Source organism: Oryctolagus cuniculus, chromosome 2 (assembly GCF_964237555.1).
Source record: "Oryctolagus cuniculus chromosome 2, mOryCun1.1, whole genome shotgun sequence".
Taxonomy (NCBI): Eukaryota; Metazoa; Chordata; class Mammalia; order Lagomorpha; family Leporidae; genus Oryctolagus; species Oryctolagus cuniculus.
The window spans coordinates 158,815,031-158,841,532 of NC_091433.1; the positions used below are offsets into that span (position 1 = coordinate 158,815,031).

Sequence of the window (26,502 nt, forward strand, 5' to 3'; positions counted from 1 at the left end):
CCATGAAGTAATTACATAATTATAATCCTCTTAAAGTTAGGGTTAATGTTTTGATTGTCTTTACCTTTCTTTCTAAATTATTAGGAGAGTAATTTGAGCCTGTATTATACATATTTTACTGTTTTTTTTTTAATTAGCAGAGTTTTTCTTTTTTTTTTCTTTTTCTTTTTCTTTTTTTTTTTTTTTTAGATATAATTTATTTGGAAGAGTTACAAAGAGAGATAGAGCCAAAGAGAGAAAGAGAGAGGTCTTCCATTCTGCTGGTTCACTCCCCAAATGAACACAGTGGCCAGAGCTGAGCTGATCCAAAGCCAGGAGCCAGGAGCTTCTTCCGGGTCTCCCACTTGGGTGCAGGGCCCATGGATTTGGGCCATCTTCTACTGCTTTCCCATGCCATAGCAGAGAGCTGGATGGGAAGTGGAGCGTCCGGAACACAAACCAGTGCCCATTTTGGATGCTGGTGCTGCAGACCGGGGCTTTAACTCACTGCACCACAGCGCCAACCCCTGTTATTATTTTAAAACTCCACTTTAGGGGCCGGCACTGTGGTATAGCAGGTAAAGCTGCCGCCTGCCGTGCCAGCATCCCAAATGTGTGCCAGTTTGAGACTCTGCTGCTCCACTTCCAATCCAGCTCTCTGCTGTGGCATGGAAAAGCAATAGAAGATGGCCCACATCCTTGGGCCCCTGCATCAGTATGGGAAGACTCGGAGGAAGCTCCTGACTCCTGGCTTCAGATTGGCACAGCTCCGGTTATTGTGGCCAGTTGGAGAGTGAACCCGCGGATGGAAGATCCCTTCTCTCTCTCTCTGCCTCTCCTTCTCTCTCTGTGTAACTCTTTCAAAGAAATAAATCTTAAAAAAAACTCTACCACATTCTCTTATTTTTCTAAATGTTTTCTTTCTATACAGAAATATAGCCCAAAATTGCAATATCTTGTACTAACTTTGCTATCTCACTGGTGACTTATTTTAGGGAGAAACAGATCTAGTTGGATACTTACCCTAAATTTGATTTTATTCATTCTCATCACAACTACTCTTCGCCTCTGTTTCCGGAATTTCAGTACTATGTATTGTTGGCTTGGAAATTACTACCCAGTTTCATGGTTTGCCTTTTTATCTTTGGCTGCAGTTTTTATTAGTTTTTGAAAATTATGTAATATATTCATTGATTAATTTGAAAACACAAGTCAGTGATAAGACTTCACAACTCATCCACAGTTCCTTGAGATAATCATTATTGCTTAATGTATATTCATTCAGGTGTATGTATCTGAGAAATCTCTTTTAGGAAAAAGTGGATTACATTATTCTATTACCCAACAACTTAGGTTTTTTCATTTAATGTCTTTCCATAGCAGTAATTCTACAAATTGTCTTTGAGGCTTGAATCCAGTTTTGTTGTATAGATATACCATAGTTTATTTACTTATTTATTTTTTAAAGATTTATTTTTTTATTATTTGAAAGGCAGAGTTACAGAGAAGCAGAGGCAGAGAGAGAGAGACAAAGAGAGGGGTCTCCATCTGCTGGTTCACTCCGCAAATGGCCGGAATGGCCAGAGCTGGGCCGATACAAAGTTGGGAGCCAGGAGCTTCTGCTTCTCCCTCATGGGTACAGGGGTCCAAGCACTTAGGCCATCTTCCACTGCTTTCCCAGGCCATAGCAGAGAGTTGGATCATAAGTGCAGCAGCCAGGACTTGAACCAGCAGCCATATGGGATGCTGGCACTGCAGGCAGCAGCTTTACCTGCTATGCCACAATGCCATCCCCATCTATAGTTTATTTTTTTTGTTGCTTATTGCAACAAAATTATCTGGGTGGTGTTTACATTGTGCTGTTAGTAGTCAATAAACATGTTAGAATTAAGTTTTGGGGGGGCCTGCGCTTTGGCACAGCCAGTTAACGCCCTGGCCTGAAGTGCTGGCATCCCATATGTGCGCCGGTTCTGGTCCTGCCTGCTCCACTTCTGATCCAGCTCTCTGCTGTGGCCTGGGAAAGCAGTAGATGGCCCAATTCCTTCGGCCTCTGCACCCACGTGGGAGACCGGAAGAAGCTTCTGGCTCCTGACTTCAGATCAGCACAGCTCCGGCCATTGTGGCCAATTGGGGAGTGAACCAGCGGATAGAAGACCTGCCTCTTCTCTCCTCTCTCTGTGTAACTCTGACTTTCAAATAAATAAATAAATCTTTTTAAAAAATTAAATTTTGGTTCATATGAAATTTTTTTCAAACAAATCATGTTGGTACAAGTGGGGGCACTTGGAATTAAATAAAATTAACTTCGATCCTAATCTCAATTCATTCCCCCAGAGTATCATTTCAGCTTGATGCATTGAAGGTTTTTTTTTTTTTTTTAAGTTTTTTTTTTAAAGATTTATTTATTTTATTTGAAAGACAGAGTTACATGAGAGAGGCAGAGGCAGAGAGAGAGGTCTTTCATCTCTTTCACTCTCCAAATGGCTATGACGCTGGAACTGTGCTAATCTGATGCCAGGAGCCAGGAGCCTCCTCCAGGTCTCCCATGTGGGTGCAGGGGTCCAAGGACCTAGGCCATCCTCTCTTGCTTTCCCAGGAATGTCAGCAGAGAGCTGAATCATAAGTGGACCAGCTAGGACTCGAACTGGTGGCCATATACAGTGCCGGCACTGCAGGTAGTGGCTTTACCTACTATGCCACAGCACCAGCCCCTGAAGTTTTGTTTTGTTATGAATGTGAGAATTGTTTTAGTAGTCTTTAGTAGGAAACCCTTCTAGAAATAAAGCACTTTAAAAGTAAAAGATTATCTATATTTGACAATAAGCATTTGATGTGTAGTGTTGGAATTCCTTTCAAAGCTTTGTCAAAATTCAGTTATGTATGTATTGTTCTAGAAGATAATCTTCTTAAATGATAGATTATGAGAGAATATGGTGATAAAAAGCAACAAAAAAAACCAGGAGATTTGAATGTTACATCAAACTATTGTTAGCTGAGACATGTTATCATTTATACATGCTTTAATCCCTAGGAAAATGGATGTCTACCTGAAAGTGATACGTTTTCTCTAGCTGAAGTGAGACATGAAGCACTAAATGGGAACCTAGCCTATATTTTGTCATTTTGTAAGTATGCAACATTAGCAGTAACTTGCCAGATATTGATTTTAGTAACTATTGAGGGCTTGTGTAGTAGTGATACAAGGAAATCTTTTGTTTTTAAAGCCAGAGTGGTTGAGTGGGTGAGACAGTTTGTGAACTGAACTCACGAATAATTGGGAAGTAATTTTTAAAACATAGAGTTACGGTGGAGATAAGATGGGAACCCTCCCTATTTCCTCCAACCCCCAAACACACGAACAAGGCTCGGGTCCTATTTATAATTTATTTGCTGATTATGTGACCTGGAAGAGGTCTCTTACCTCTCCAGTTTCATTAAATGAGGCTAGGACTACCTTATGGGTGTTGTGAAAATCAGTTGAGAAACTATTTCTGAAAGTATTTGCAATTATCTAGATAGAAGCTTTCTAAAATCCCGATTTGGTACATATTATCTATGTATACGTCACCTGAAATAGTTGAAATATTGTTAGGGAAACACTAAATGTCCAGAATGAAAAATGGTGAATGTTAAATTTTGAGTCAAAGGTTGAATCTTACTGCTATCTGCTATCTGGGTGTATCAATTTTTGCCTTCTACTGTGTATGATACATAGATTTTCCATACTGACAGGATGAAAACAGAAGCATTAGCAGAGGAATCTAGGTTCATAAGGTGCATACAGAAGAGCTGCCTTTTCCTTTTATCATGCCAGCTCAACCGCTTTGTTTTTAAAGACTTGTTTGTTGCTAAGGAAACTGAATGCTTTTTGTCAGCTGCTTACTGATATGTTTCTGGTCACCTTTTTAATGATTAACAGCTGACAGTATTCTGTGAAATACTGTTTTGAAATAGTATAAAAGTAAATTTTCAAGACATTGTTTATTTGGAAAAATGCCAGGAACTTTAAGACTAAAGAATATTTGAAATTACTCTTGTTGGTGCCCTCCCTCCTGCTTTGATTCACGGGTCTTTGAAGAGCAGTCAGTTGTTTAATTGCTCGTATTTGTTTTAGGCTGGTCTCAGATTAATGAAATATCAATTATTTATCAATTATTAAAGATCAATTAAAGATAATTGAGACGGGGCTGGCACTTGGCGCAGTAGGTTAATCCTCCGCCTGCGGCGCCAGCATCCCATATGGGTACTGATTCTGGTCCTGGCTGCTCCTCTTCCCATCCAGTTCTCTTCTATGGCCTGGGAAAGCAGTAGAGGATGGCCCAAGTCTTTGGGCCCCTGCACCCATGTGGGAGACCAGGAAGAAGCACCTGGCTCCTGGCTTCGGATTGGCACAGCTCCAGCCATTGCGGCCATTTGGGGAGTGAACCATCGGATGGAAGAACTCTCTCTCTGTCTCTCCCTCTCTCTGTCTGTAACTCTACCTCTCAAATAAATAAAAATCTTTAAGAAAAAAAATTTTTTAAAAATAATTAAGAGGCATATAGTTACTTTCACTTTAAAATTCTCTGAGTGTAGAACAATTTATCCCAAAGAATTTTGAAGTGGACATAACTATATATCTCTCAATTATCTTTAATTTTGTTTGCTCAGACTCATTTTCCAAGCCTGGAAACACAAATGGGAAAATGTTTCCCACTAGCACGACAATAAATATGACACCTATAAATTTGAAGTAAATGTCATTGAAATATTCGAAGAATTGAAAACCTTGGGTGTGATGGGTTAAAAATGATTTTTAGGAGGCCCGGTGCTATTGCGCAGTGGGTTAAACCACTGCCTGCAGTGCCAGTATCCCATATGGGCACTGATTCAAGTCTTGGCTGGTCCACTTCCGATCTCGATCCCTGCTAATGCATCTGGGAAAGCAGGGGAAGATAGCCCAAGTACTTGAGTCCCTGTACCCACCTGGGAGACCTGGAAGAGGCTCCTGGCTCCTGGTTTCAGCCTGGACCAGCTCTGGCCATTGTTAACCAGTGAATAGAAGATCTCCCCCCACCTTCCCTCTCTGCCTATGGTTCTGACTTTCAAGTAAAGAAATAAATAAATATTTTTTAAAAAATTATTTTTAGATTTTCTAATGTGATAAAACTACTGAGAAAGAAACTCCTTGTTCAGAGTATACAGTGGTAGGTTAATCCCAAACCATTGCCTTTATGTGTGAAGGGTAGTTTTTTATCTAGTATTACGAGGGTTGAACAAGTCATACTGACTGTGACTCATCCCATGAGGTTTTTTCTTGTTTTTTTTTCCTACTAAATTAAACCAGGTATCTTAAAGTATATATGTTGTCTTCCGAATTTACCTGTTCTGTGCACTCACATTCTGCCAATGTCTGTGTCATTCAGCAGCTATGTTACACTTTCAGTGAAAAGATGAAGTTAGTTACAATATGATGCCACTTTAATACAATTGTGGGAAAAATAAACTGAACAGGTCCCTTTACTAGTTACAGTAAGCGTTACGTAAGAAATCCATGTAAGGCCTGATTTTTTTTTTTTTACAGTAAAGCCAATCAAGCTCACAGTGTCAGCTTCAAAACATACAAAAATTAAAGATTTATTTGTTTATTTGAAAGGCAGAGTTTCAGAGAGACAGAGAGAGAGAGAGAGAGGGCTAACATCCAATGATTGACTCCCCAAATGGCCGCAACGGCTGGAGCTGATCCGGAGCCAGGAGCCAAGAGCTTCTTCCAGTCTCCCATGAGGGCGTAGGGGCCCAAGGACTTGGGCCATCTTCTACTGCTTTCCCAGGCCATCACAGAGAGCTGGATGGGAAGTGGAGCAGCCAGGACTTGAACCGGTGCCCACATGGGATGGCGGCACTGCATGTGGCGGCTTTACCCACTAAGCCACAGCGCCGGCCAGTGTTATAAACTATTAAATACCAAAATGAGTAGGAGAGCAGAGAAATGATCAGGGGAGTGAAAGATCAGTATAAATCAGTATATCACAGACGTGAAGTCCTGTTTTATTATGACTTTAAGTTAACATTCTTAGATGAATGCTGGTCTTTGATCATGGTGGAAAATGGAATGAGAAAGTATAAATAGTTCAACAGAAGTCACCACCATTCTCAGAAAAGAACTTTTCCCCTCACCTGCTATCTTTAAAGAACAAAACTTCTGTTGGGTACTTGATTTCTCTTCCTAGAGCCGGAGTCCACCCGTAGTATGTGTACCAGACTGACTTGAATATGGTGGCATATTAGTAATTGCCATTTACACAAACAAATATTTATGGTATACATTCATTTGTTATATAAATTCATGAAAATACCTTCAAAAGCTAGTTTTTTTGCAGATATATTTTTGCATTATCTAATTTTGTATGAAAATATTTCAAAATAAAAATTTCTAAAATAAAAATTGAAAGAGTGATATTCAAATAAGTTGATACATTAGGGGTTCTTTAAATTTATTTTTGTTTGGTGTAGGGTTTATTGATATTTATTTTCTTTTGCAGTGGAGTCAAATACAACGCCTTTCCCATTTAATTATTTGAGGGGCAGCCTGATTCTTGGCTTTAGGAGGTAAGATAATCAACTGAAATGCTCTTTGCCTGAATCTGCACTGATAGCTCCTGTCCATTTGACCTACTGCATGAGGAAAGATACATATATTCTTACTTCCAATATATAAGTTACCTGAAATAACATTACCAGTGTTATTCTTCCAGGTGATTGAATTGAGTTTAAGTAGCCTTCTACATCATGTTTTCCAAGAAGTACACACTGATGTGGAAAATATCCAGGAAGAAAGCACTGTTGGAGTTGTGGACAAATTTGCATGTATATTCAGTTATGTCCTTGAATAGCCCATCACGGAATATTTTTATTCACTGTAGTAGTTCTGTTGCTTTCTTCTGTCCAATTTTGGTATTTTGAAAACATTCAAACCTAAAGAACAGTTGAGAGAATAGTGAAAGGAACATCCACATGCTCTTTCTCTAGATTTGTCAACTGTCAGCATTTTGCCTTCTTCTTACCTAGGTGCATTAGCAGGGAGCTAGATAAGAAGCAGAGTAGCTGGGACTGTTCCTGTTCAGGATGCCTGTGTTGCGGGCGGCAGCTTAATGCCAGCAACCCAGACTCAAACCTGTGTCCATATGGGATGCTGCCATTGTAGGCAGCAGCTTTATTCCCTATGCCACAACGCTGGCCCCTTGTGTATTTTCTTTATGGTATTATTTGATGGAGTTGAGAGTTGGAGTTGGTGTTACTGGTGAGGGTGTGATTGAAGCCATGGTCACTTTTGAGCAAAGCAGTGTAGAATAGTGACTCTTCATCATGAGTTGTGGTTTTCTTTGTGCATTGTAAACATATGGCAGTAGTTTTACAGATTGTTTTCTTCTGTATAGAAATAGGTACTTGGGGCTGCTGTTGTGGTATAGACGGTTAAGCCTCCACCTGCAATGCTAGTATCCTATTTGGGTGCCTGTTTGAGTCCTGGCTACTCTACTTCTGATCTAGCTCCCTGCAGATGTGCAGGGGAAAGCAGCTGAGGATGGCCAAAGTGCTTGGGCCCTTGCACGCATATGGGAGATCCAGAAGCAGCTCTGGGCTCCTGGCTTCAGCCTGGCCCAGCCCCAGCTGTTGCAGCTATTTGGGGAGTGAACCAGTGGATGGAAGACCTCTCTCTTGTTTCTCCCCTCTGCATGTTAGAGGTTGGTGGTAAGGAGAAAGAACATTAACCAAGATGGGATAGAGGATAGGATTTAGAATAGAAACTCTGCCTTTCAAGTAAAATAAATAATTTTTTTAAAAAAAGACATAGATACTTGTAAAAGATCATTGAAGTTGTTTTTTGTTTGCTTTTAACCAAGAGTGACATTATACTTCTACTCCTCAGTCTTTGTTTTTTACTTTACAATACTATCTAGATACCTCTTGGTCTACCAGTATAAATCTGATTGTTAATATTGTTTAATACCTTTGGAAGATTTTTTTTTTTTTTTTTTTTTTTTTTTTTTTTTGCCAAGCAGAGTGGACAGTGAGAGAGAGAGAGAGACAGAGAGAAAGGTCTTCCTTTGCCGTTGGTTCACCCTCCAATGGCTGCTGCGGCCGGCGTACCATGCTGATCCGATGGCAGGAGCCAGGTGGTTCTCCTGGTCTCCCATGGGGTGCAGGGCCCAAGGACTTGGGTCATCCTCCACTGCACTCCCTGGCCACAGCAGAGAGCTGGCCTGGAAGAGGGGCAACCGGGACAGAATCCGGCGCCCTGACCAGGACTGGAACCCGGTGTGCCAGCGCCGCAAGGCGGAGGATTAGCCTAGTGAGCCATGGCGCCGGACCACCTTTGAAAGATTTAATAGTGTGGGTATACTGTAAGTTTTCAGTCACTACCCTATTAATAGACTGAAATTCGTTCTAATTTTTGCCATTATCAAAAAACCAAAAAAATTATACATATTAATCGTGCGTATGTGTATGTGTGTGTGTGTGTTTGGTTTCTCTCTTTTTAAAAAGATTTATGTGTTTATTTGAAAGGTAGTGTTAACAGATAGAGAGAGATCTTCCATTTGATGGTTTATTCCCCAAATGGCTGCAAAAGCCAGGGCTGAGCCAAGTCGAAACCAGGAGCCAGGAACTCTGTTCTGGTCTCCCACCTACATGAGTGACAGGTGCTCAAGTACTTGGACCATCCTCTGCTGCTTTCCCAGGTGCATTAGCTGAGAGCTGGATCCGGTACTCTAATACGGGATGCGGCATTGCAGGGGGCAGCTTGGCTCACTGCACCATGATGCTGAGCTAAAAGTTCTCTTTAGTTTTTAGTTTCACTGTAGGAAAATGATTGGGAAGTGTAAGGGAAAGAGCCTGGGGAGATACTGGAAGGAAGAGGAGAATGAGAACCTGGAGAATCTCAAAGCCAAGAAAGGAGGTTGTGGTCAGTGGTGCGAATGATAAAGACACAGGGGAGAGATGGGCATCTGTAGTGTTCTGAAGGCAGTGTCATGAGAGAGACCAGACTAGAAACTCAGGATCTTGGTGTTTTGGTGTGATTGAATTATTTGCCAGATAACAGTTTATTTGTTAATTCTTGTGTGACTTAAATCCTCTTTGGTCATTTCACTGTTAGCATCTGAAATGCATAAATTGCTCTGAGTTTTAAAATAGCCACATAAAATTTTTTAGATGTATTTAACAAAGGGCTTACTATCTAAGTGCGTTTGGTGTGTGGACATTTGCAGATCCTTCTTTGTTCTTGCTGTATTCTTAGTCAAAATGTTTCAACCAATCCCTTCCAAGAGCATGTTTAAACATTCAGTTTCTAAAAGTGTATCTTGTTTGTTAATTTTTCTCATTGTAGATAGAGAAAATTTTTAGGTTATGTGTATACTCAAGCATTTGTGATGTGGTGATTTCTTCTTTCTGTCCCACCCCGAAACTACTAAAATTTTAAAATGTAGTCAATAGAGTTGCAATTTAGGTATCATAGTCATCTTAGCAAACCTAAGGGAAATTTGGATATGTATTTTATTACTGAAGTACAACTTGTAATATAGTGTTATCTACCTGTATTAAAACTACCAAATATTAATAGGTCTTAAATAGCAAGCTAGTATTTCTGTAATTTGATAAGCTCAGGAAATGAGAATTGAACATCAATTAAATGTTAGGACTTTCTAGAGTTTTTTGTTTTATAACTTAAATTGTCTAAACCTGACAACTGTTAGAGTTTGCCAAAGCAGTACAGATCATGTAGATGTCATAAAGAAGGTACAGTGACAGGCATCTTGGTGATTCTGACCCACAATCTGGACTGGTTAGCAGTTTTTCATGTCTAGTTATTCCTTCAATTGGGTTCTCCCTCCACTTTCATCTGGGAAAGTCTCTGTTTTATTTCAAGTTAATTCTGTGTCTAATTCTTCCCTTTTTCTTGTTTACTCTTGTATTTTGGTTGAGGACATTCTTAAATAGCTTCTTGAGAAAAGCATGTGGAGGATAAATTTTTTACAAAATCTTTTATTATGTTTTATTTATTTTTAGAACAGTTAGTTAGAAAGAGACAGATGTCCACAACATCTGGGCCTACCTTGGCTATAGCCAGGAACTGGGAATGTAATCTCAGTCTCCCACGTGGCTGTTAGGAACCCAGCCGCTTGAGCCATCACCACTTATTCCCAGGGTCTGCATTAATGGGAAGCTGTGGTCAGGAGCCAGAGCTGTTACTCGTAGAATTTCCTCTGCATGTTTGTAGAATCTTCCCTTTATTTATTACTAGTGTTTTGACATTTGACAATAAAGCAACTTCTATGTAGCTTTATTTTGTTATTTCTAGAAATTTGTAGAATGTTTATTATTAGTGTTTTGGAAATTTCCAGAACCTCCAGGAATTTGGGAAGAATCTTTTCATTATCACTGCTGTTCTGACATGTCGCTATAAAGCAACCCTGTGAATGTGGTTTTGTTTGTGTCCATTTGCTGGGTGCTTAGTGAGTCCTTTTAACCTGACTGTTCGTATCTTTCAATCCTGGAAAGATTTATTTTTAAATTTTATTTTTAAAATACTGTCTTCCTGGAACTCTTGGACTGGTGCTTTCTTTTTCTATCCTTCTTCCCTTTTTTATTTTTCTTTGGGTTTGATTTGGTTTGTATGTTCTACTTTTGATGATATTTCTCAGCTTTATTTTTCACCTCTTCCATTGAGTTTTTCATTTCTTTGATCATTTTTTTTTTCTTTTTGTAATGCAATGTGGTACGGAGAAAAGGAGCAAGATCTTCTATCCACTGAGTTTGCTGCCCAAATGACCTCAGCAGCCAGGGTTGGACCAGACAGAAGCCAGGAGTGAAGAACTCCAACCTGATCTCCCACATGGGTGGCAGAGACCCAGGCACTTGGGCCTTCCCAAGTGCATTAATAGAAAGCTAGATTAAAAGGAGAGTATCCAGGACTCAACTGGCACTTCATTATGGGATGTCGGCATCCCAAGTAGCTGCTTAGCATGCTGCGCCACAGTGTACTGCCCCTGCTGTCACTTTTTTATTTCTGAATCTCTTTAGGATTCTGTAGATGTTCCTTTCATAAAATATATTAGTATTTCATAGGTATCAAATATTTATCTCAAGTTATTAATAACAGGTTTTTTGTTTTGTTTTGTTTTGTTTTTTGTTTTTGTTTTTGTTTTTTTACAGGCAGAGTGGAGAGTGAGAGAGAGAGACAGAGAGAAAGGTCTTCCTTTGCCGTTGGTTCACCCTCCAATGGCTGCCGCGGCCGGCGCGCTGCGGCCGGCGCACCGCGCTGATCCAATGCCAGGAGCCAGGAGCCAGGTGCTTTTCCTGGTCTCCCATGGGGTGCAGGGCCCAAGCACCTGGGCCATCCTCCACTGCACTCCCTGGCCACAGCAGAGGGCTGGCCTGGAAGAGGGGCAACCGGGACAGAATCCGGCGCCCCGACCGGGACTAGAACCCGGTGTGCCGGTGCCGCTAGGCGGAGGATTAGCCTAGTGAGCCGCGGCGCCGGCCAATAACAGTTTTTTTGAATGCTTTTTCACTCCATGCTTATTGTGTACATCCTCCCAGCTTTCATACCTTTTTGTTTTGTTTTTTTCTTTTTTTCCAAAATGTCTGGGAATCTATGCTTAAGAGTGTTAGCAATGTAAAAGTGATTGGAAGCTGCTCCAAGGGCATTTGTGGGGCTTGTATACTTGGAGCTTTACTCTGCGCCACCTGCAGATCTGCTGCAGCAGTGTCTCTGTGGCTTTCCTCTTAGGCTGGGTGTTCTTGCAGGATACTGCATGAGGGAGAGTGCTGAGAGCCCCTGTGGGTACCATTTAGGGCATATGGTTACAGAATTCTCTCTTGTCCAGAGCTTCATTGTTTTATAGTCCAGAGAAGAGTCATTCAGGTTTCTTCTTCAATCCGAGGGACAACATCCCAACTGTGAAGGCGAGAGGATATCTACGGCCTACTTGTGTTAGCCTCCTTTCCTCTCCCTTGGTAAAGCAGATTCTGTTGTATAAATGGGTTTGGTCCCAGGTTTCCTTACTGATGTCTTGGGATTTGACATTCTCTTTACTGCTAAATCGGTTGCTACTTGTCTGTCTGCTTTTAACTTGTAGTGTTTATTCTCAGTTAGCTGCACTTCCATTCATTTTATGTGTTGTTGAAAAAAAATCCTTTGATTGAAGTGGGATATTGGGAAAGGAGCAAATTTAGATGCAAATTGTTAGTCTAGCATCCACAGTTAACTTAGAAAGCCCCTGGGTAAGTTTTAAAGCTAAGTACTTTGTACCTCAGTTTCTTCATCTTTATAATGGCTCTGATAATTGTGCTTAAAGCAAAGATATTGTGACCATTAAAGAAGTTAACAAAATAAAGTGCTTTAGGAGAGTGCTTAATGCATTTGTGAGTGCTCAGAAAATATTAGCTCTTATTAGTGTTTGCTAAGGGCTAGGAATGGTAGATAATACGTAATTCAAGAATAAACAGGAAATTTCTTTCCCCCACGTTGTTCTCCATTGGAGACCAGAAAGTAAGAATACTCTTTCTGTGCAAACCTGTCTTCATAATTATGAATGTTTCAAGGAAAAGGTACTCTGTTTCTGCCAAGATTGGAGAAGGGATGAATCTGGGCTGCTGTCCAGAGAAGGTGCTGAGATGAATCTTGAAGGATGAGTACAAATTTATGCAGGACAAAAGGTATTTCAGGCAGGGGCACCAAGGCTGAGAGAACAGTGCGTCTGGGGACCCAAGGTGGGTTGATAGTAACTCAGGAAACCACGACTTAATAGCAAGAATAGAGCCCAAATGGGAGCCTGGTTTTCTCATGAATGGTCTCATTCCCAATTCAGAGGTTTAGACCTTGAGTCGAGATGAGAATGACAGTTATTCAGCAGGGGCGGGGTGGGGACACAGGTAAGGGTTAATGGGGAACAGGCAACATTAAGAGATAATTAACATTTTGTGGAATCCTTTGGGGAGTTGCAAGTGGAGATATTTTACTTTGCCTTTCTAAGTCTCTTTCCTCTTCTATGAAACAAGGAATTTTAAATACACACATGCAAGGTTGTTTTATTTACTTATTTATTTTTTTAAGATTTATTTTATTTGGAAGGCAGAGTTACAGAGAGGCAGAGAGAGAGAAAATCTTCCATCTCCCCAGATGGCCAAAACGGCCAGAGCTGCACTGATCTGAAGCCAGGAGCTTCTTCCGGGTCTGCCACGTTCCACTTCGGCCATTGCAGGGTGAACCAATGGCAAAAGGAAGACCTTTCTCTCTGTCTCTGTCTCTGTCTCTCTCTCTCTCTCTCTCTCACTGTCCACTCTGCCTGTCCAAAAAAAAACAAAAGAGGCTGTACTAAAATCCTTGATTGATTTAGATGAAAAGTCTTGTAATAGGTGAGAGATTGTTTTACACTACAACCTAGAGATAAGATTTTTATATCAATTTATCATCCTTCTGATGTACCAAAGATTTTGTTTCCAAATTGCAGTAAGCAACATAGTTAACACATGACTCCATAAACATTTTTTTTCACACCTGTAGATCTTTTCTAAAACTTTTCCTTTTTTTTTTTTTTAAGACTAATTTATTTATTTGAAAGACAGAGTTAGAGAGAGGCAGATAGAAAGAGAAAGTGAGAGAGGTGTTCCACCTGCTGGTTCACTCCCCAAATGACCACAATTGCCAGAGCTGGGCCAATCCAAAGCCAGTGCTTCGGGGTGCAGGGTGCAGGGACCTGTGTGAACAATTTCTATACTTTTGTTACTTTGCAAATAGACATAAAGTGGGTGTTGTCTTTTGACTTTTTTCACTGCTCATATTGCACCTAAAATCCTTCAAAGTTTTTGCAGGTTATTAGTGGTTCATTCCGATTATGCGATTATGGTTTTTGTGTTTTTTGTTTGTTTGTTTGTTTGTTTGTTTTGACAGGCAGAGTGGACAGAGAGAAAGGTCTTCCTTTGCCGTTGGTTCACCCTCCAGTGGCCGCCGCGGCCGGCGCACCACGCTGATCCGATGGCAGGAGCCAGGTGCTTCTCCTGGTCTCCTATGGGGTGCAGGGCCCAAGCACTTGGGCCATCCTCCACTGCACTCCCGGGCCACAGCAGAGAGCTGGCCTGGAAGAGGGGCAACCGGGACTAGAACCCGGTGTGCCGGCGCCACAAGGCAGAGGATTAGCCTAGTGAGCCGCGGCACCGGCCCCGATTATGTTTTTTAACAATAAATGCTTTTTTATCAACTTGACTATATCTAAAGTTCGTACACATCAGACTGCTCAATCTCAAGTGTAAAAACACCTTGGACACATACATAATTTTACTGTGTGTTTATTGTAAACTTACCATTAAAACATATAAATTAAGACTTACCATTAAATCATATAAATTAGTCTTCTTAAAGTGAGGTTTGAATGAAGTATACATAGTGTATATATATATATATATCAAGTATACAAAACTTAGAAATAATTTAAGACCAATATCCATTTGTTGTCCTGTTGTGTGGTTTTCCATTTAAGTAGTTGACATTTGAACCAGCTGTTTTTTGATTTCTTTGAAACAGTATCAGATTTACAGATTATAAGAATAGTACAGAGAACTCACATGTACCACATTCGCCAACTTCTAGCATTTTGCTGCTTTACCATTCATCCATGTACCTATCCCTCCATATACCTATCAATTAACACATACAAAACTATTTTGAATTATTTGAGCTTAGGTTGTGTGATTCATGCCCGTTTACCTTTTTTTTTTTTTTTTTAAGATTATTTATTTATTATTTATTTGAGAGGCAGAGTTACAGACAGTGAGAGGGAGAGACAAAGGTCTTCCATCTGCTGGTTTACTCCCCAAATGGCTGCAATGGCCGGAGCTGCACTGATCTGGAGTCAGGAGCCAGGAGCTTCTTCTGGGTCTCCATGCGGGTGCAGGGGTCCCAGGACCTGGGCCATCTTCTACTGCTTTCCCAGGCCAAGGCAGAGACCTGGATGGGAAGAGGAACAGCTGGGACTAGAAGTGGCACCCATGCAGGCGGAGGATTATCCCACTGCACCACGGCACTGGCTCCTCTTTTTTTTTTTTTTTTTTTTTTAGGATTTATTTATTTATTTGAAAAGACAGAGTCAGAGAGAGAGAGAGAAAGAAAGGCAGAGACAGAGAAATCTTCCATCTGCTGGTTCAATCCCCAAATGGCTACAATGGCCAGAGCTGGGCCTGTTCTGAGCCAAGAGCTACTTCTGGGTCTCCCACATGGGTGCAGAGGTGCAAGCACTGGGCCATCACCCGCTGCTTTCCTGGGTGCATTACCAGGGAGATAGATTGGAAGTGGAGAAGCCGGGACTTCCATATGGGATGCTGGCACTGCAGGTGGCTGCTTTGCTTACTAAGCCACTATGCCAGCCCTGCCCTTTTACCCTTTAATGTGTCTGTAATGGGCATTTTCTTAGGCAACCACAGAACATTTAGCAGATTTGGGAAATTTAACATCACTGGCATATTTTGTAATATAGTTCATATTCTCATGTTCCACTTTCATCAGTATGTCCTTTTTGACATCCCTTTCTCCTGCCTTTCTATACTGAATCTTTTCAGGGGTGTGTTTTAGTTGGTTTTTCTTTTTAATCTTCTCTAATCTGGAATAGTTCCTCAGCATGTGTCTGTCAAGACATTACCATGTTTGGAAACTGCAGGTCAGTTACTTTCAGAATGTTCCTCGGAATGACTGCTCATGATGGGATGCAGGCTGTGCACCTGCACCTGGAATACTACATGAGCGATTGTCTGCCCAGGAAATTTATCCAAAGGCATTCACTGTCCTCAGCATCTCACTAGTGAAGTTTGATTTTGCTCAAAGTGTTCACTTCTCTGTTATGTAGTTACTGTTCTTCCTGTTACAAGGAATAAGCATTCTGTGGGCAGACACTTTGAGACCTTGCAGATCTCCTTCTCCATTTTACTTTGCCCATAAGATATAGGGGTGGTTCTTTGATATTTTTATGTAAACGGGTCTTGATTTTAAAGATTCAAAATGAATAAGGGTCAAACTTTCTAAGTTACCTTGTCCTGGTAATTCAACTTGCTTTTGCAAACACTTAAATGTATTTATTTCATATTTCATAAAATAACTGCAAATGCATTTTACCTTAAAATGTTATTTAAACCTTTGGGTTTATTTTCAATCCTTTGCTGCCCTCTACAGGTCTATGGATGTAAATCTTTGGGGCAAGGTAAGTACTCAATACTGCACACCGTATGGTGATATATAAAAAACCATTAAGAGCAAACTTTTAATAGCTTCACACATTTATGATGTACCATTTTAAGTTAATTGATTTAGAAATTTTAAACAGCATGAAATTTATGATGAAGGTAGTCCTTGAATCAGTCCTAAATTCCTTTTTTTTTTTTTAATAGTGATCACAGCTCTGATTTTTTTTCTTTACGATGTTATTTATTTGAGAGGTAGAATTACAGACAATAAGAAACAGAGAAATGGGTCTTCCATCCACTGGTTCGCTCCCCAAATGGCTACAATGGCTGAAGCTGGGCGAATCCAAAGCCAGGAACCAGGAGCTTTTTCCAGGTCTCCCACAAGGGTACAGGCGCCCAAGTGCTTGGGCCATCTTCTACTGCTTTCCCAGGCCATAAGCAGAGAGCTGGATTTGAAGAAAAGCAGCTGGGTATTGAACCAGCACCCATATGGGATGCTGGTGCCACAGGTGGAGGATTAACCTGCGCTGTCACAGTGCCAGCTCTTCAGTCCTAAATTCTGAGATTTTCAACTTTTCCAAAAAAATACTGTTTACATTAGTATAAAGCTATATGACCTTAAAGTTTGAATAATTTTCTTAATATGTGTACATATACTTGTGTATGTTATATTTGAATGAAATGCTGGCCAACTTTTTACTGCTACCTTTTAAAGAAGTAAACTGATTTTATGCCAGAATTATAGTAAATTTCAAGAATGATTTTTAATCTAATAAAGCCAGAATATATATTTTTTTAAAATACTTATTTATTTGAAAGGCAGAGTAACAGAGAGAAAGGGAGAGACACAGAGATGGAGATCTTCCATCTACTGATTCACTTCCCAAACGATCGTAAAGCTGGGACTGGGCCAGGCCAAAGCCAAGAACCCAGAATTCCTTTTGGGTCTCCCATGTGCATGGCAGAAACCCAAGTACTTGGGCCATCATCAGCTGTCTCCTAAAGGCAGCAGGAATCTGGATTGGAAATGTGGAGTGACAGGACTGAAACCAGGCACTTCATTATGGGATGCCGGCAGCCCAAGTGGCAGTTCAAACCGCTGCACCACAGCACCAACTCTGAGAGTGTATAGTATTAACTGCAATTTCCAATTTAAATACCTTTTGAAATCTAAATTTCACTCACTTCTTCTTGTATTGGTAGAACTGCCATTCAAACTATGTAGCCATTCTAATTTTGGTAGGGACAATATATATTTAGAAATAATTCTTCTTAGAGATTTTCATTGTTTGTTAAATGCATCTTTGTCTAAAATTTGTTATTAAATTTGACTCAGTTAAATCTAATGCATGGCTACAATTTATGATAGAATTTATTTTCCCTTGCATGCATTGGTTAAAAAACAGTTTGTAGGTATGGAGTATGAAAGTATTTTAAAAGGTTTGTGGAAAATGGAATTGAAAGGTAAATTTATTTTGGTACAAAAAAATTTTGAAATCCAGGCATATTTTTTTTGTAATACTATTTTCTATAAACTTTTGAAAGACCCCTTGTATTTGTTTTGCTCTTTTGAGAAAACCTTTCTACCTTAGCTACCCTTTGAGTTACCATAAAGTACAGCATGATTTTTCATAGTGGCGTATGATCACTGTTGCCTAATTTTCCCTAATAACAAACAAATAATAGAAGCAACTACAGTTTGAGTTGTCAGTTACAGTATATGCCAGGCACTAAGAGTAAAGAGACTAAATGATGGTGTACACATAAATTCAGAATTCCCAACCCATATCACTGTGGACAACTGCTATATGTTTCTGTTCTCATCAGCCTGAGGTTATATGGTCAGATACTGTGTTCAGAACTGTAGCTTAGGTAATCATTTTGACCGTGAACTACATATTTGAATTTTTTTTAAAGCTGGTGATAGAACTAATGTTGAAAAGTAAGAGTTATCTCTTAGGTTGCATGAAAATCCACAAAAACACACATTAGAACTTAGACTTCTTTTGTTTCAACACCACTAGAATGAATGGGGAAAAAAGTCACTGAATAGCTAAAAAAAGAAATTACTTATTTGTCCAGTATATTTTGCTTCATTATTTCTGTAAAAATTCATATAAAAGAAGGAAACTAGACCTAGGTTGTAGTCTTGTCTCCCAGCTGCAGCCCAGCCTAGCCCCAGCTGTTGCAGGCATTTGACAGAGTGAGCCAGTAGATAGGAATTCTGTGTCTCTACCTCTCAAATAAGTAAATAAATAAACTAACTTTTTTAGAAGGAGGAAACTGGTCCAGTTTGATGGGAAATAATAGTTTGATAATTCCTGTAACCTATTTATGACAACCCTTTTCAAGTCATATGTAAAGAAGTCAGTTTAGAGCTTCCTTTGTGGCATTTCATGGAACATTGCTGTTTTCCTTCGCCATGGGTTTATTTTTGTTTTTTATCTGACAAACCTATTATTTAAAAACAAAACCACCTCCTGGATGGGTGTGGGAGGTATTGAATTCCTGTGGTATAGAATAATACCTTACTGGGGAGAGGCTTTATCATTCCAAGAATTCAGTTTCAGGTTGTGTTTGTTCTTGTTTGCATCTCTCACTGCCCTGTGTGGCTTCTCTGTCTTCCCAGATAACAGAATTGTTGTACAAGGATGGACGGTATTGCCAGGAGCCTCCAGGACCCACCGGTAGTGTTTCCATTTCGCTGATTGTAACTTATCCACAAATCCATTCTCCAGAGTAATGATGGGTTAGGAGGATTTACAGCAGTAAACACTTTATTTTTGAAAGTGAAATTTGAAAACATTTGGTTATAAATGTCTGTACAGAGAACCACAAGGTTTTGTAATCTATGAAGTGTTTGGTTTTATTCATATGAAGCAGGATAAAGGTCTTGTGGATTTCTCCCACATAAATATAATTTATTACCCAAAATACATTATTTTGGTACTTCATGATTTTCATTTTCTGTATAACGAAGCTTAGAATATATAGTTTTCTGTAAGTAGGTGCCCATTTTGAAAGTTCAGATTTTCTATCCTAGGTATTAACCCGTGGCTCTACACGTTTTATGCTTGAATGCATAGGAAAATTACTGTTGTTAGAAAACATCTTTGTTAATCTTCATTTTTCATTGGCTAATAGGCAGCTCTCCACAGGATTACTGTATCTGCCTATTAAAATTATTTAACTTTGTAATAATCTTTTCTAATGTTACGTGTTTTCCCAAATACTGTACACTCAAAACTAGTATAGAAATGTGTAAAGGTGTTCATTTATTCTCATGGCTTGTGATTTGGACAGGAGAGGGGTAAGGCCTTTGGCAGGACCACTTCTGTCACAGAGTGGTGGAAAAAAATAGATGAAGTAAGATTCAGTACTGAAAAGCTGTCACTCGGTCTGAAAATAATTAATATTCCTTTCACTCACCAGTTAGATATGTGCTCCCACACCACATAATCTCTATGCCTCAGTGATCATTGTTGCCATTTCAGAGCCTCTCATCAGGGTGACATCTCACACCAAAATGATTTCTTATAAATTAATCTTGATAACATGACAGTCTCGGTAATTTTAGTGGAATGCTTTCTCTTGTTTTTTTTTCCACAGAAGCTGTTGGCTATTTTCTTTATAACTTGATTGACAGCATGAGTGACTCAGAGGTACAGGCCAAGGAGGAGCTTTTGAGACAATACTTCCATCAGCTGAAGGAGATGGTACCATTTCATTTTTTGCTATATAATGCCTGTCCTGCCTGACATGTATCTATTAGATTTGAAATTGCTGCTTTTAAGTACAACCAGACCACTTCTCAATGACATGCAAGTGTTGGAGTTTTAAAATTATGTCTGAGATAATTTCTGTTAGACAAATTTCGGTTTAGTTGTCTAAAACTTTGGGTTGTTTTTCCCTCCTCCTTCTCTTCACACAGAATGTTAAAATTCCTGACAATATATACAGAGGCATCCGAAACCTCCTGGATAGCTACCATGTTCCTGAATTGATTAAGGTGTGTGGGAAACAGCATTTATATATACATACATACATGCATACACATTTACATATACATATATATTGATTAATTTACCTATAAAAGCATGTTAAAGTTATATTTAAATACAAAGCTTCAGCCAAAAAAAGTTTTATTTTATTGACAACCATGAGAATATTGATTGTTGATAAATACTGTTTATATATTGAAGTATACTCTTAAAGCATAGAATGGTTAATAAAGGAACAACAGAATTTCTGTAGAAAGGCAGAAAATTAGTAAAATGTGGTGGAAGTTCCAAATTGCTTTTTACACTTGCTATTATATTTTCAATGTTTCTTTTCTAATTCTGTGCTAATTTAAATCTCAATTTTAGGATGTTAATCTGTTGGTTGAAAGAGAGAAGATAGACTCTCAAAAAGTAAGTAGGTTTTTTGAATGGATTCAACATGCTGTAACAAACACATTTGGTGAGAATTTTAGATTATGTCCTAATAAACAAAGTGATTGCTAACATTTTATCATCTTGAGTTCGTCTACAAAGTTAGTAAAACCTATTCCTCATCTCAAAAAAAAAAAAAAAAAAACCCACATCTGAGAAATTTACATATAATCTTAAGAGATTCATTAACTCCTGGAGTCCATACTTCGATGTCCAGATTAATATCCCTGATAGCATTTATGACATTTAGAAAAGTAAAGAGGAATGTCAATTTAAAGGGGACTATGGCAACATCTGAATTTTCTTTATATAGCAAATATTCTTTCTTTTCTGCCTGTTTCTGTAGACTTTCCAGCCTGCATCATCTGATTTAGAATCTACACTTGAAAAACTGAAAGCCCAAAATCAACCTATAGGAGATGTCCTAAAGCAGCTCATATTAGTTCTTTGTTCAAAAGAGGTAACGCTTGTTTTAATATTTCAAGTAGACTTTAAGGTTAAAAAAAATTCTTTATAGATAACTAGATGCAAAGCTAAATGTAATTTATAGTTCTTACAGTTTATTACTATATATCATGCTTATAAAGAATGCAATTAAATGAAAAGTTAACTAATTTCAGCTACACCTTGAATGGCATGTTTTCGGGTTACTGTAGTTTGTTTACAATAATCTGCAAAGTGAATGATAGTAACAGCCGTGATAGGTTTATCATACATGCCAAATGTCCTTTCAAGCCATGGCTCCGGTCTCTTCTATCTAGATTGTCAAGCAACTGATACATGCAGTAGTCATTTGCAAGTCAAATATTACGAGGTTGTTAATGCAGGGATTGAAATTCCATTTTCCTGCTGGAAGAAAGCGCTTTCTGAGATAAAGGGTCTCTTGCCTTTTTACAGCAGGCATCCAGCTGTACTTTGTGAGCATTTTAGTGTGTTTGCAATTTGTGGGCTATCACAAGACTTTTTTTCAGTCTCTATTCAGTGTGATTTGGTCATAAGCCTTTGGTTTTAGGGAAAAAAAAAATCATAACTAACTAAGATCGTAACAGTTCTATTAAATTCTGAAATATTTCTTCACATTACTTTGGTACAAGACTAGACTAAAGAACTTTTCAGTGATATATATTTCTACATGTGGAAATTGAGAAATTTTTAATCTGAAAGTCCTAAAAATAACATAATAAACAAAGCTAAACATCAAATTTGGTATAAATAGTGGCCTATTTTATATCATAGATAATAAATCTTTTAAACCATACAAAAATACCTGTCTTGCTTGCATTTTAAAGGGTGAATAAAAATACTGAGAGACAGGGTAAAGGTGATATATTGTTACCATTTATTTTTAAATTACTATTAACTTTTTCTAAGCTGTAAATGTTGAAACTACAGATGTGACATTTTTACCTTTGTGTTAATTTTTTCTTTTCTTTTATCCTTTATTTTAGAATATGCAAAAAGCTCTTGAATTGAAAGCAAAATATGAATCAGACATGGTTCTTGGTGGCTATGCAGCTTTAATAAATTTGTGCTGTCGACATGATAATGCAGAGGATGCATTGAACTTGAAACAGGAATTGTGAGTACCCTGACCCTGAAAGAAGTCATCAGCATGTATGCTGATATGCAGTCCCTGATGGTTCGCCTACATTGAGTATTGCTGTCTTATATGATGTTTCAAAATACTTTTGTTGTCAGTGTTTCTGAGATTTCATAATAAAAGGCTCTTTGATTAATTGTGGCTCATTTTCAGCCAAGTATCTTCGAGTATAAGGTATCTTCTTATTAAAGCCAAAGGTTTTTTTCCCCCGAAATTCGCTTTATACAATTGTGTATTACAACGGTGGTGATGGTAACTTTTTATAAGGCTTCGTGTCATTTTCCTTTCAGTATTATAAACAAAATTCTGTCCATTTCTCAGATATCTTTGGCTCCCTACCCTGGTAGATTTCTCAAATAAAAATGTGTCTTTTCAGAAGTTTCGGCATTCATGATGAAGGTTAGAATCATTTAAAGTACTGGAAAGCCCAAGAGTTCTTCATTGCAGATGGGGTGATACAATCTGTGTGTAGATTTAGATTTTTACCTCTCTAGTCACTTCAGTTATGTATGAATTTGTGTGGCTTCAAAAATAAAACTGAGGTATAGGGGACAATGTTAATAACACTAAGACCTTCTGATGAGCTTTTGTTAAGTGTTAAAATGGATATAAAATGAATATTGCAGTCCTTTTGTAGTTATTCAACTTATAAATGTTTTAATTTTAGTGACCGTTTAGATTCATCTGCCGTCCTTGATACCAACAAGTACGTAGGCCTTGTAAGAGTATTGGGAAAACATGGCAAGCTCCAAGGTAAGCACATAAAGGAAATAGGTGATGCAAGGATCTTGCCACTGGAATAACATGTGAATTGATATTAATGGTGTATCATGTCATGCAAAGTGCTTGAACACTTTGCATGCAAATTTGCATGTGAATCCAACCAAAGCTGCATGGACAGTGTAGGCCATTAGTTTTAATGGATTGGCAAGCTTGTCATTTACATTTGCACAGCTCAGTGCTTTTTGCATTTCTGCAGCTAGTTTTTATTAGCATTGCTGTTTGAATTGAGTTTGAAGATCATGACTTATGGCACAATTTGCTTTTATGCCTGTACTAATGGCTTTATTTTTGCTTAAGAAGATCTGAAGGCTGAACATAAAACCTATAAACAGAATCTCATATTTAAGAATCTGAATTTTGCAGTGGTCTTTCTCTTTTAATAACATTAACAAAATAAAGTGCCTTAATTAAATTTTTTATTTAGGAGGTCTTGGGAAAGGCATTATATAAAAGCTGATTATATAGCTGATTTGCATACACTAATTGTCTCATTTTTGAGATAATGTTAAACCTAATATAACTAATTACACTTGATAATACATTCTTAATATTTGCTTATTTCCTGACTTTGTGCTTTGGCTTTATTTTGAAACTTTTAACCTTCATTTATATTTCAAAAAGACCATCTGTCTTAATTTTATAATATTATAGGGATAAATGTATGGGGAAAGTATTTTATTTGAACATTAACGTTTTCCTAGGAATCCTTTTCTAACACAGAAATCTCTTATAAAGATTAGCATGCTTTTTAAAAATCACTTTTTCTAAAGTGGTCAAAACATTTTGTCTGTAATAATGAAGAACATCATTATAAAAATGCACTTATTCCATATCCTAAAATGTTTGTTTCTGCCTTCCTAATGAAGCTTAATGAATCTAATGTATTAGCATGCAGTCTTTTGGAAAGCTTTCATTGGCTCTGCTTGGCTAATTAGTATCGACATAGCAAACAGGCCCTATCGGTATCAGACCATTAGTCTGGCTGTATATACAGTGTAAACACATCTTTATTATCTGGCCTCCTGACAAGCCATCTGCTGAAGAAACAATGGTGTGATTTAGCAGATGTTAGCTCTGCACGATAAAAGCATCCATTTAGGAGGATCTCACAGCTATAGGGCAGACCGTACAGGGTTATGTGGTGCAGAGTGGGCACACAGTCCCTATCTGTAATTTGTAGTCAAAGTTGCAGGGAAATGATAAAACCATGCTATTGTGGATTTATAATTGTAGTCTCGTTTAGAAATGCAAGTAGTAATTAACTTGAAATCGGCATTATACACTAGAATTTACATTCCTGCTGGGCTTGAAATGCTGTTTTAATAGCAGTTTGTTTTCCCCACATGAAATTACCTAAGGGTCTTTTGTGTTACTTCATTGTAGATGCTATTAACATTCTAAAGGAGATGAAAGAGAAGGATGTTCTTATCAAAGATGCAACAGTCTTGTCCTTTTTCCACATCCTAAATGGTGCAGCTCTAAGAGGTGAAATTGAAACAGTAAAACAGTTGCATGAAGCCATCGTGACTCTAGGGTTAGCAAAACCATCCACCAACATCAGTTCCCCATTGGTCACTGTATACTTGGAAAAGTAAGTTGACTGAATTTTAAAATTTTAATGTTGGCATTGAAAGTATGAGTCTAATCATTTGGGAATTGTACTTTGTGATGACTCTAGTGACAGGGAAGCCTTGGATTTCATTTGCCACAGAATAAGAAAATAACATGGACTAGGTTACCTTTAAAGTCCTCTGGTTTTCTTAATGGAATGGTCTCTGGTGATTTTTTTGTAGGAGCATGCGATATTGCACAAAATTGAATTCAGTTTTTCCCAGTTTTGAACCTGAGTATTGATTATTACAATAACAAAGATCCAATAGGTCTTTTGATTATGCATCTTGACTATTGTACAGGTGATAAATATAGAAACATCTTTTCACTGGTCCCTTTTCTATGTGGTATTTTAATGATGTCTACAAATAGGATCATTCTAATTTTAATAAATGCTGTAGAAGCTGTCTCTGTCTTAGGAAAAGATGAATTTTGTTGATAGGGCCAAATTTACTAAACTTGAAAGTTTTTCCATTGAAGTTCCTTCCCACTGTAAGATATCATTTATAATGCAAATCCTACAATCTGATCTTTTATAATGAATGAAGCGTTTAATAAGATGACTGATCACTCTATTTTAATCTTTTCCTTTTGTAATTTTTGTGTTTTCTCTTTTCCTTTTCTAGTTTCCTAGATCTTACCTCCCTGTCATCTTTTCCATGGCTTAATGGCCTTTGTAGTCTACTTATATTTTAAAGGTTCTCATAGTGTCTCCAAATTTCTGTGCTTTTTCTTTATTTATTAGGGGTTATGTTGAATATAGTGAATAATTTAATGTTGGGTTTAAAGTGTAGAGTAAAACACATATCTTTTAACTAGCTCTGTTAGGAAATGTGTGTATACAAATATGAACACATAAACATGCACACATGAAATTATTCTTTTGCCATCCAATCAGAAGCAGTTTTCAGGTTACATGATTGGCCAAATCTGAACCTCCACAATCTCAGCATTACACTCCTTTTAAAGAAATAGCGATTCAGACAATTACTGAGTTATTGAGTTCTCATATTCACAGCCAACTTTATATAGAAATCCTATAATTAATATGCTTCCTACTAGAATTTTTTGATTGTTTAAAAGACCCATCTCTGCAAATTGCATGTGGAACTCTGCATAGGGATTTGAAAGAAATGGGCCCAGTGCCCAGAAGAATTAGGCCCTCCTACACTACTGGGCAAAAGTAAAATAATTTACAATGAAAATGAGGCCATGGTGGAAAAGTCTTGTGCGAATAGAAATACTTTGAAGGCAGAGAAGACGTGAAAGTTTTCCAGAAGAGGTCTGCAGATGGGGCTGATGAACTAAGGAGAGCTTAGCCAAGGAAAAATGGAAACCGTATGGAATTCAGAGGGTGACCTGGAGCTGGCTCTGCTTCTGAGTACTCAGTAGTCAGATCTTTGTATGCCTCGGGCAAATGTGGCTGTCCCTGATCTAAATTAATGTCTTTTCCTGGACAGTGTCTTACTGCTTTCAGATACTTAAAAGAATTATTTCCTTCTATTCTATTTGTTTAGAGTTTTTGTTGTTGATTTTTGGGAGGTTTTTGTTTTTTTGTTTGCTACCTTTGCACTACAGAGGCAGTCTCCATGACAAGGGCTTTCAGTTTCATCTATCATAATAACCATGACAAAACGAAGATTAAGGAAATTTCATACTTATAAAATTGCAAGGAACAGTAGAGTAAAACATTGACTTTGAAACTTTTTTAAATTGCATCTTCTCCCATCTGATGGAAGAGAGCTAATTAATTCAGATTCATGACAAGTACTAGGATTAACTCTAGCCTGCCAAAAAATCCACATGTATTTGATTTGATTAAGTACTTTTAATCTCTGGTAATATCATATAATTGACCTCAGCAGGTATGAACCCAACTGGGAATTG

At 38.3% G+C, this 26,502-nt stretch overlaps 1 protein-coding gene across 1 annotated transcript in view; it reads left to right on the forward strand.

The window, feature by feature from the left end:
* Positions 1 to 26,502, forward strand: part of LRPPRC (leucine rich pentatricopeptide repeat containing) — a 110,183-nt gene that overhangs the window by 36,351 nt on the left and 47,330 nt on the right. The window contains exons 13-23 of the mRNA XM_008254465.4: positions 3,011 to 3,104; positions 6,501 to 6,567; positions 16,178 to 16,205; positions 18,818 to 18,875; positions 19,798 to 19,904; positions 20,120 to 20,197; positions 20,556 to 20,600; positions 20,968 to 21,081; positions 22,070 to 22,200; positions 22,889 to 22,974; positions 24,388 to 24,595. Coding sequence (XP_008252687.2) covers positions 3,011 to 3,104; positions 6,501 to 6,567; positions 16,178 to 16,205; positions 18,818 to 18,875; positions 19,798 to 19,904; positions 20,120 to 20,197; positions 20,556 to 20,600; positions 20,968 to 21,081; positions 22,070 to 22,200; positions 22,889 to 22,974; positions 24,388 to 24,595 — 1,016 coding nt within the window. The remainder of the gene's footprint in view (positions 1 to 3,010; positions 3,105 to 6,500; positions 6,568 to 16,177; positions 16,206 to 18,817; positions 18,876 to 19,797; positions 19,905 to 20,119; positions 20,198 to 20,555; positions 20,601 to 20,967; positions 21,082 to 22,069; positions 22,201 to 22,888; positions 22,975 to 24,387; positions 24,596 to 26,502) is intronic.